Genomic DNA, 12,002 nt, shown 5'->3' with positions numbered 1-12,002 from the left:
CGATTCAAATGGCGTACAAACACGAGTAGCTAACGATAAATACGGGGATGGAAATCGAAGACAGAATTTCATAAATGGATATTGCAATGGGTTGTTGCAGCACTGGCAACGTTTCGGTAACAATGGAAAAATCGATCAGAGAAAAGGTTTGAATGCTTTGAAGATTACCAACGGTTTGAAGAATAACATCAACGATAGACAAATATTGTATCGTGTCAGTGAAACGAAACAAAATGGATTTATTGGGATGAAAAATAATCGTGAGAAGGAGGGAATTAATATTAATAATAATAATAATATTAATAATAATAATAATAATAAAAATCATAAAAATATGAATAATATAAATAATAACAACAACAACAATAATAATAATCAGGCGAAAAATAATGGTGGTCTGGATCGTTGTTTCGTGGTTAATCAAAATGCTATGAACGGAAAGATTTTATTACGTAAGGATTTGTGGAAAAATGGTTTCGGTGTTCCGGTAGATGTTAGACATTTGTTGAGACCCACTGTTGTGGAAAAACGACAAGAGAATCGTCGAGTTGAATACGATGCTGAGGACATTAATGGACCGTACAATTTCAGACAGCTATTGAGACCAGCTGAATATCTTCCAACCGAATCGTTGAGAAAGAGAAAGGGTGGCGGGATTGCTTGTAACAATGTAGCTGCTATCAGTAAAGATAAAATTATTCCGGAAAAACACGTTAAAAGAAAAGCTCCTTTAGCACCTGATCAGAATAAAATTGTTGTTAATGTTAAAAAATGAATATGATTGATTTTGGAGAAAGGGTTGGTTGAGTTGAAAATAATTTCTGTTTATTTTTTTTCTCTTTTATCTCTCACTTTATTTTTTGTTTTTATATTTTGATTATCACATGATCAATGATTTCCGATAGTTCGAAATATCAATTGTGTGTCTAGGTACCGTTGAATTGTTGTAGAATATTTTTGTCGAGAGAACGTTAATTAATGTTGAAAATGTTATTATAAATTTAGTTGTTTAATCGTAGACACTAGAGTTTTTTTCTCTTTTTTTTTTTTAAATGAATACGTTTCGAGCTACAAAGTACCATGCGATAAAAGCAAAAAAAAAATAGAAAGAAAGAAAAATAATATCATCGAAAATCGATAATCGTTGGATATTATCTATACGAGATACGCGTGTTTTAATAGTTATAGACCGAATTTAGGACTAGTCATTGTTTTAGCTTTACCTATTAATTATTATTATTATTATTATTATTATTATTATTATTATTTTTATTATTATTATTATTATTATTACTTAGGATTAGTTATATTCGACAGTTATATATTTCGATAATAATAGTTCATGTTCGTAGAGTGTGAAAGAATTGTCCTCCCTTTTGCTTTCCATGACAGTTTGATCTTTAAAAAATTAAGAAAAGAATAAGAACATTTAACAAAAGATTAATTATTACAGGTTGTTGAAGTTAATTATAATATATTATTGTTTTCGCTATTGTTTTCATCAACACGCGCGAACATTTTCTTATCAGCAGCATAATACGATAAAAAAGAGAACAATTTTCACAGATATTTTTGCGTTGATAATATAACAAGTAAATCATTAAAGATTTAAGAAATAAATGTGGAAATTATTTTTTAGAAAACAATAAAGACACCTGTATAAAACTATTGTATGGTATATTAAAACTTTTCTCTTTCTCTGGTTTCTTTTTATAGAATATCAAATCCTATCATTCCATTATTCCACCGTACTCGTGTAATACTATAGTTTTTGATATTCAATATCAATATGTGATACAACAATAAAAATAATTATTTTGTTACAAGAATCACACATATATTTTGTTATCAAAATTACCGATTGAGATCTGATGATAGCTCACCATCAGAATTACCGACCGAAATCGGATGATAACTTACCATCAGAAGAGTACTACTATTACCGATATCGGCTTACCTATGTTACTAGAAATTCAATATATTTTAAACTTTCTTATTTCCTAGTAACTTTTAAATGCAGGTAGTGTAGATAAAATGAATGTGCAATTTAATTCTATATACATTTATAAACAAACAACAATTAGAAATCAAATATAGATATTTTCTTTTAATTATTAATTAAAGAACTTTGGAACAAGTACACACACAGCACACACAGGAAAAAGACTTACTAGATTAAAAAAAAAACCGATATCATATTGGAACCAGAAAAACTGGAGAAAAACGGACAAACAAATAATGTGCAATTAAGAGCACTTATTCATTTTTTTCAGCTGTTAAAATTCCTTGCCAGAGTTCCTGCGGTTCGTTTATAGTTTAAAATAAATCCTATGAGTTACCGACAGGGGATATACGAAAAGAGTATTCTATAATATTGGCAGATGGCGTTGCGGTAGAGCGGAGGGAGCCGGCGTCGCGACGGCAGGATTGGCTGGTGGAGTTGGAGGGCGAGGGGGGTTACACCGGGGAATATAATTCGGTCGGAATAGCGAATAGTTGCTCGGGCGTCGCCGTCTCGGCGGGCGGCGTCGCTCCGGTAGCGATACGGCGCGCGCGCGCGCGCCATTCTATCGTGTTTGAAAGAGAGAGAGAGAGAGCGAGAGAACCAAAGAGAAAGAAAGAAAGAGAGAGAGTGATAGAGAGAGAGAGAGAGAGAGAGAGAGAGTGTGTGAGTGAAAGAGGCGGTGGAGGKGGGTTGTGGGGGAGTGAGAGTGAGATAGAGTGAGAGAGAAGTGGAAGGTAGTAGTATACAGAGAGAGAGAGAGTGAGAGAGGGGGAGAGAGTGGAATATAGTTGGTAGGAGGTGTGCGCGGGGTGGTGGTGGAGCAACGAACCCTCTCGCCGTGGCTCGAATGTACGGAGCGCCGGAGTTGTGTTCGAATCATGGCGACACCCGACCCCGTAGATCCAGCCACCCTAGAGATTAAGACCCGTAGCATAGAACAGACACTACTCCCACTAGTGAAGCAGGTAAGGACGATCGAGTTGATGCGAGAGAACGATATAACATGCATGTATGTATATGTATATGTATATATGTACACATTCCAAGTATTTTTCGACCAACAATTTTAATCTTTTATATATTGAAGAAAGAAAGAGAGAGAGAGAGAGAGAGAAGGAGAGAGAGAGAGAGAGAGAGAAAGAGTGAGAAATAGAAAGAGAGAAGACAAGAGAGAAAGAGGGAGCTATCTCAACGTATCAAATATATAGTATATATTGTATATACATATATATATATGAAAAGCTCTATGTGTGCGTGTCGTTCATTTCGAGCTTGATGAGGTTAAGGCCACATCGTGTGTGTCGTCATTGTCGTCCCTCTTTAATCCTCCTTGTTATTATGTATATACACGTCGTGTGTGCATATATATGTCTTTTTTTTTTGGTTATATATCTTCTATTCTTTCTTTTATAATGTGTGTGTGTTTTTTTTATATATATATATATATATTTTGAATTCGATTCTTCTTCGTGATAGGAATTGAAAATTGTAGGAACCAGATCGTAAATATTTTCACAGCTTTCGATCGATCTGCCCAAATCGACGTCGATCATTGTGCGCGCTCGAAACCGTCAACACTAGCTAGGCTAGACACTCAAGAAAAAGAAGAAAAAGAAGAAGAAGAAGAAGAAGAAGAAGAAGAAGAAGAAGACGTGCGCACGTCTCTCTCTCTCTCTTTTTCTCTCTCTCTCTCTCTCTCTCTCTCTCTCTCTTTGTAGATGCTGGACTTTACCGAATGCGCCCGCGCGTTTATCTCACTCTCTCTCTCTCTCTTTCACACACTCACACACTCTTTTTATTATATATATTTGATATACTGTATCTTTCTTTATATGTGTTTATAAATACGTGTGTGTGTGTGTGTGGGTGTACGTATATGTATATCACACACGTGTATTACATACTATACGTTTTCGGGGGGGTTCTACGTTTCTCTTTTAGATTATATACACATGTATACGATACGTGTTATGTGTGTGTATGTGTGTGTGTGCTCGAGCGTGTTCGTTTATGTGTGTGTTTGTGTATTTGTTAAGGGTGAGGGTGAGGGTGAACTACGGGGAAATAAAAGTAGATAGAGAGTGAGTGAGAGAGACAGATAGATAGACAGACAGATGGACAGACAGACACATCGGTGTTGGATTAAAAACTACGAAGTATTAACCTACGAATCGTATATAATATCTGAATATTTTTTCTTTTAATTATTATCAAATGGAAATCGAACGAAAATATTCATATTGTGATTTAATATTACGTGCCACGTATGGAAAATTAAGGGATATTATTGAATATTTTTCTTGTTTATCGTGGACTCGTGAAGAGTGGATAATCGAAGAGAAGGTATATACATATATATGCGTGTGTGTGTGTATATGTATGTATTTGACAGCTCGTCGTGGGCCGGCATGTGCTTCGTTCGTACTACGCGCGCCCTCTTTCGCGTGTTTTCTCTCTTTCATTGGTTTATTTCAAGTCACGTGACACCATCAGCATCATTCCCCGCGAATTTTGGAAATGGTCTTTGTTTCTTCGATCTTTTCCTTTTCTTCCCCTCATGGAAAAAGTCTCGTTACTTCCGAATTATTATTATTCTTCTTCTCATAAATGAATCCATTTTAGTGCTCTTGTTTGTTTCGAAACACTTTGTTCGTCAGTTTAGTAGTAGTTAAACTCAAGTGTTATTCATTATTTACGAGTTTTCTAACGCTTTAATGTACGAACCAAGGATATATTTTTATATTTTTTGTTACTTCACGTTAGAGTATAAGAGAATAATTACGTCGTTTGTGTGTGTGTGTGTTTTTTTTTACTCGCAAAGTATAAATTCATGGGAAAATTTTGGATGGGATTTGTGTGAAATATGATTCGTTTTATCATAGAAAATTTTCTATGCAAATATTTTTATACGAAAACATTTTTCTTTTCTTTTTTCTTTTTTTCTAAGACAGTTAAATCATTGAGAATAATATTATTTGGAAAAAAGTATCGCGAAAATTGGTAGATGGAAAAAGTTAGTTGTACGTATGAATTGTTAAAAAGTGCCAACACTATGCTTTTATCGTTTCATGAATTATCGATAAAGTTGCATGTTAAAGAAACGCTAAAGGAACTTGGAACACGCTATGTTTCGTCGTTACAAACAAAAATTCTTTCGAGATAATAACTTCCAAGAAAAAGATCATTTGCAATTCTCTGATTTAGGAAGAGAACACAAATAATAGAAAAATTCTAATTCAAATTTTACGATAAATTATATCTCGTTTTTTTTTTTAGACAAAAAGTCCTTCTTCAATTTAAGATATTTTTTTATGCTTGATTTACAAGATTTTATATCCAACGCGCTTTGAATTATTATTCTTAAAACATTGAAATGATTCCATAAAATTTTATTTCTTTCTCTCTTTCTATCATTCTCTGGAGACCATTAAACGTAAAAAGAAATCTTTTTTCAAAGGAATAGAAGAAAATTCTAGTTTGAGGTCAGCTTCCTTTTAAAATCGTCGTCTTTGGAAAAGAATGCGATCGAACTTTTCGATAAAGCTCTCTCCATTAAAATTCGCGGAAGAAATAGAAAGAGAGAGAGAAAGAAAGAAAGAAATAAAAAAAAGGAGAGAAAGCTCTTATTCAACGAAAATTTCGATGACTTTAGAAATCTCTTTTTACGATCTTCTTAAACTTCGAATATCGTCTGTGATTTCGAATTTATTCTTCGAAAAAATAAAATAAAAAAAAACACACAAAACCTTAGACGTGTTCAAACTTTAATAGATGGGAACGTATTTTTTTTCTATCAAATTTGTTGATTTCCAAACGAAAATAGAAACGTTCTATCGAAAAGTCAATACGAATGATAATGAGTAATAGAAAGAAGAAGGAAAACAAAACCAAAAAGAAGAAAACATTAATTTGATTGGTCATTTTTATTTCAATCAATACTTTTAATATGTTCTCTCAACGTTTGTGTTACTATTTATAATGTTTATTATTTTTTGTAATTTACTTTGATAGGTCTAACTTATAACCCTAGTACTATAACAAAACTTTGCCTATGTAATTTAACTTGTTTCGTATTTAATACTAACGTATCATATATAACATGGTATATAATGGCATAATACTATACTCAGTATAACATATATTTGGGGAGGGGGGGGGAGAATAAGTGAACCTTTTATTATATGAACTAATCATTCATTTTTTTTAAACGAACAAACGAAATGTGATTTTTAAAATGAGAACAATATATGTATGGAAATAAATTTAAAACTATACTTGACTTGAAAGTTATATATTATAACTTAACAGAGGATTCATTTCGTTTAAGTTTCTTTTAAAAAATAGCTTTTACACATGAACATTTATACACACATATATACATATACATATACAATAGAAATTGGCTCGTGTACTTTCTCATAGTCATGTTCATTATTTTTTTCATCGTGGTATTTTAAATTTTACTAATCACTTTTAAAGGTCGAGAGAGAGAGAAAGAGAAAGAGAATGATTACTCAAGATTTATTTCATTTCAGGATTAATTTAATTCTACTTTTTGTGGAAAAAAAATAAAAGAGAGCTTTTATACGTATACGTACAATGTTGGAATCAGATTTGTGCGTTTTATCGCAAAACCATTCTCATTATTATATTTCTTAAAATATCTTCTTGTTTTTTTTAAACCATGACACCTGGAATTGTATCCATTTTTTTTTAAAAGATAGAAAGAGAAATATAACGTATCAAGATTTATTTCATATATGTATATATATGGATTAATTTTATTTCACTTTCTTTAAAGAATATATTCTTTTTTTTCTACAGTTATTTTCTCATAATTACATTTTCTATTTAATCACTACACTTTGAATCTTATTGATCTTTTTTTAGAGAGAGAGAAAGAAATAGAACGTGTATTCGAAGATTTAATATTTAAACAAAAAAAGATACTCTCGATAAATTTACATATGTGAAAAGGAAAATAAAGAAGAAGAAGAATAAGAAGTCAGAATCATCTTATGCACTTTTTCAACGAACACAGTTATCACATTCTCCTTATGATTTATTTTTAATCGCGAAATCTTAAACATGATCAATCCCTTTAAGAATAAAAAAAGAAAATAAGAAAAGAAAAAAAGAACGTTTGAGGGCTTTAACGCGAATATCGCGTGCGTGGATATTTTTACACGCATATTCACATATATACATACATATCTATATATATATAAATATATAGGGTTGTACTCTCTAATATTTAACAGATAAATTAGTAGATATTTTTACATGCATATTCACATACATATCTACATATATATATATAAAAATATAGGGTTGTACTCTCTAATACTTAACAGTTAAGTTAGTAGATATTTTTACACATATATTCACATACATAAATATATAGGGTTGTACTCTCTAAAACTTAACAGTTAAATTAGTAGATATTTTTACACATATATTCACATACATATATACATATCTATATATATATATATATAAATATATAGTGTTGTACTCTCTAATACTTAACAGTTAAGTCTCCTTGCATTTAGGATAGGGATAAAAAAGGGGGTATTATAAAAGGGGTGAAGAAGTAGTAGGTAGACAGAACCGATCGTTAGTCTACAGCCACTTGTTAGAGCATCGTCGTCGTCGTCGTCGTCGTCGTCTACTTTCCTTGTCTTTTCAAAGATCGTCGTCATTGTCGTTTGGTGTTGTCGTCGTCGTCGTCGTCTTAGTTGTCATGATCGTAGTCATAGTCATAATCATAGTCATAGTCTTCGAAGCTCCATTTAGTTCTAAAGCATGCCAACTGACGTTAGTTCTTCTTTCTCAAGTTCCTCTTATCGAGCGGTACTTTTACATTAAATAGATACCAAGACTACTTTGCTTTACGATCAAATATATCTTCTTCTTCTTCTTCTTATTCTTATTCTTCTTCTTCTTTTTTTTTTTTTTTTTTCTTTCTAGGAAAGTCTAAGAAAATTTTCTAGGAACACACGTTGTTACTCCTTATAAATATACCCCCACCCCCTTCACCGTTTGTATTTACTTAGTCAGTTTGTATGTATATATGTATACTTTGTTTCGAAAGTATAGTAGTCCGATCGAACATTCCAATTAAGGTAACCCTCTGACGCAACCTCAAATTGATCCGTCGACTCGCTCGTTACCAAGCCAGCTTGTGGTCTTCTTCCCTTTACATGTATATATGTATATAAATGGATTGGAAATATATATATGTATGTATATGTATAGTATGTATCAGCTAACTTTATCATATAAAAAATGTCTATTTTTGAATTTATATACAAAAGTGTTTACGGACTAAGTTACATTATTCTATAAAGGAACAGAGTTATGGTGGATATAGAATTTTGTTCAAAAAATTATTTTTATTTATATTTTATAGATCCATTGGTAGTGTGTGTGTTTTTTAAATGGAAGATTCTACGATTGTTTTTTCTTTTTTTTTGGATGTCAATTAATTTCCAGTATTATTCTCTAAGTAAAAGAGTATTAATAAATTACGATATATATTGTTACCTTAAATATTTCTATTTTTGATTTTATACAAAAAAAGTATTTACGATATAATTACATCATTCCTAAGTATGGTATATTTAATTATGGAATGATTGTTTTTCTTACAGATCATTTTATTGAAAAGATTTATTTTTTCTTTTTTTTTTATAATAATGATAGAAGAAACTTGAAGTAATTTATTATACGATAGGAAGATAGTGTGAAGAAGAAGAAAATTGTGTATTTATTTATATACACATACACTAATGATGCAAATTGGTTGCAAGTGATAAATGAGATATATTTACGATGAATTTTTGTTTTAGATGATAAAATTAGCTAGAACATAGTCTATCATTGATCGTAAACGTGCCTTTACACGAAATTGACCACTTTGGTATTCTCTAACTCACTTAAACCGTTGTACGATTAACTCTAAATCGAATTGTTCGATCGCCACAAGGGGAGGAGTTCTTTGTGTTTATGCAAAACCAAAGATGTGAATCAATCCAAACGAACGTTCCTACAAATCGTTCTTTGATATAACAAATTTCTATGAATATTTCAACGAGAAGATAGAAATTACGTGCTTCTATAAAAATCATACGTTTTTTTCTTTTTTGTATTTTTTTACTTCGAATTTGAGAATTAAATGAATTCGAATCTGATTGAATAAACCATTATAGAATGGACACACATATTTTACATTTAAATAAAATTAGAAAAAGGATCTTTCGTTTAATTCAATGCTATACGAAAAATGAATCTTTGCAGTTTAGAAATTTAATTTGATAAAAACTTTTATTATAAATTGTTGATATTCTAATAGAGAATTACGTAGAAAATGGAAATGAGAAAATGAGATAAAGATAAATTATAAATCATGCTTGAAAATTGTCGAAAGCTTAGACGAATTTATTCTGGAATTTGGATATTAGGTTCTAAGTTAGAGAACACGTTAGATTATACGACTTTTCATTATATAGGACCACCATAAATTGTGCCTTGATTTTCCTTCACTACGAAACTATTCTATGACGATTTGAAATACGTACTTTTACTCTTACCAACATTTTACATAAATTTATAATCATATAAACACACACGTACACACATATATGTTCTACGTTCCAGAGGAAATTCGTGAGAGAAAGAGAAAGAGAAAGAGAAAGAGAAAGAGAAAGAGAGAGAGAGAGAGAGAAAGAGAGAGAGAGACTGGTGGGTTAATCCATTTACGTTCCGAGGATTTGACGATCATGAAATTTGCTCGACCGTTAGATACGTTTATATTAGTAAACATGAAATTTCTCGAAACATTGAATTTCCAATTTCCTATATTTAAGTCATTCATATCTATAACATATATAAATATAATTTTTACGAATAATAATAATAAGATATAGGAAAACGTGTGGGATGCGTGTATATGTGTGTGTGTACACACACGTAGAATTTTTCTTGCGATTCTTTTTCGATAGAGTAGACCAAAAAAAAAATAGAAAAAGAAAAAGAAAACGAGAGAGAAAAAAAGGAAAAGAAAGCTAAAAAAAAATACATACATATATATATATATAATTGGTAGGGATAGAAGAATGAGGTCATTCTCGAAAAGTGGTACTAGGTATCTATATAGCAAAGTGGATTCTGTGGTCGCTTGGATTTGTTCGTAACAGGCCCCGCCGCACCACTGTGTAATCTTTCGTGTGGGGTTCTCCTGTCCGAGACAAGATACACACACTTTAACGAATTTTCCCAAAGTGTAATATATCTTCTCTTAGCTAGATAGGAACGTGATCAAATTTAATTGGATCGTGGTCAATTTAAAAAGTTATCGGAATAACTCCTCTCTCTCTCTCTCTCACTCTCTTTATCGGATTTAAGAAAATCCGATTGAATTTTTTCCTACTCTCCCCACCCCCCTCTACTCACCCGCTTTCCAAATTTTTCTTTTTTTTTTTTCAAACGAAAACTTATACGTCGAGATATATTATTATGTTATCCTAATATTTGTTTATATACATATGTATATGTATGTACTATATATTGGTACCACTACCACCACCACGTTGAATTCACTTGCATGCTAATCACGTGACTCAGAAATCTGACGATTCTCTCTTTTCGTTCTTTTTTCTTTCGTGCTCATCGTATCGATCGCGTTCTCATTACTGTATTATTAAATTTTACGGTGCATAGAAGAAGAAGAAGAAGAAGAAGAAGCTTCTTCCATTTGGCTGGCAACGTCAGCCGTTGCACCCGGATTGCTCCACTTCGAAATCCAATAACTCAAGTTCTTACCTAGCTGACCGTGACGGTGCCAGTGAATTTTGGAACTTTCAGATAGATTTAATTTCGTTTGCTTATGAAAATAATTACGAGAAAAGAAAAAGAACTAAAAAAAAAAAAAAAAACAAATATAACGATGAGAAAGGAACTAGAAATGGAATTAGAATAAATTATAAAATATTATTTATATAGGTCATAGGAACGGGAATTAAATTGACATATATTTGATTCATTTGTAAAACGTTTGATCGAAAACAATGATTCATTTTTACCATCATAACGTCAACAATTGTTTTCAATATGACTAATGTTTCTAACATCTCGTTAAAAAAATTCATACTATTACAATAACAACGTTGGTAAATTTGTAAAAGTTCAAAAACTATACGATTTTGGTCATTGTGCGTTAAAAAAAAAAAATAAGAATTATTATTTTATATGAGTTACACACAGGTACACGCGTTTATGTATAATATATGCACGAATAAATTTGAATGAGAATTCAATAAATACGATTAGGTAATAAAACGGTAAGGTAGAGGATCGATAATAATTCCTGCGTCAGAGTAGCATAACAATGTCAGCAGATTTGAACGTTTGTTTCCTAACATATATGGTTTTAACATCTCGTTGGAAATTCATACGGTCAGGAACGGTATACACACGGTCAGGCAATTTCTAGAAGCTTTCATTTCAAGGTAGAATGCACTTTTCCCCATTTCGCAGTCCAGTAGTACTCTCTGTTAGAAATAGACATACTATTACATTCAGTTCTATATCTTTATCTTTCTTTCTTTCTTTCTTTCTTTCTTTCTTTCTTTATACTTCTGTGTCTCTTATTTTCTGTCACAGTTGTTTACTTCGTCCGCTTAGAAATTTATAAAGCGGATGAACGCGAATGACGACAATTCTTTTCAACACCTATATATACACACATACACACACCAAACGATACATGTATGCACATATACATATATATATATATATGTTGTTGTTTTTTTTTTCTTTTTCTCTTTGAGATTGCTATAACATGGTTTTATCGTTTACACGTCATATCGCGTGAAAAATCTTTACTTTATCTTTTTATCTTTTTATCTTTTTATTCTCTCTGCTTTTTCCTTTTTTTTTTTTTTAATATTACAATTAAATAAAGTAAAGTATTTTTTTTTGTATTTTTAAAAGCGAA

General features: G+C 31.3%; 1 protein-coding gene across 3 annotated transcripts in view; it reads left to right on the top strand.

Moving 5' to 3' along the window:
* Window positions 1-2,648: 2,648 nt before the first annotated feature.
* Window positions 2,649-12,002, top strand: part of LOC106784780 (alpha-catulin) — a 79,638-nt gene continuing 70,284 nt past the window's right edge. For 2 of the 3 annotated variants that reach the window (XM_014744646.1, XM_014744647.1), the window contains exon 1: window positions 2,651-2,970. In XM_014744646.1, the coding sequence (XP_014600132.1) occupies window positions 2,884-2,970 (87 nt within the window). In that variant the 5' untranslated portion in view covers window positions 2,651-2,883. Of the gene's footprint in view, window positions 2,971-12,002 lie in introns of all 3 variants that reach the window. The other variant, XM_014744645.1, reaches the window with a different exon arrangement.

The sequence above is a fragment of the Polistes canadensis genome, unplaced genomic scaffold (genome assembly GCF_001313835.1).
Source record: "Polistes canadensis isolate GaletaPanama2010 unplaced genomic scaffold, ASM131383v1 scaffold_40, whole genome shotgun sequence".
NCBI classification, from domain to species: Eukaryota; Metazoa; Arthropoda; class Insecta; order Hymenoptera; family Vespidae; genus Polistes; species Polistes canadensis.
The sequence above is the reverse complement of the archived record's forward strand: the minus strand, read 5'-3'. Positions and strand labels throughout refer to the sequence as shown.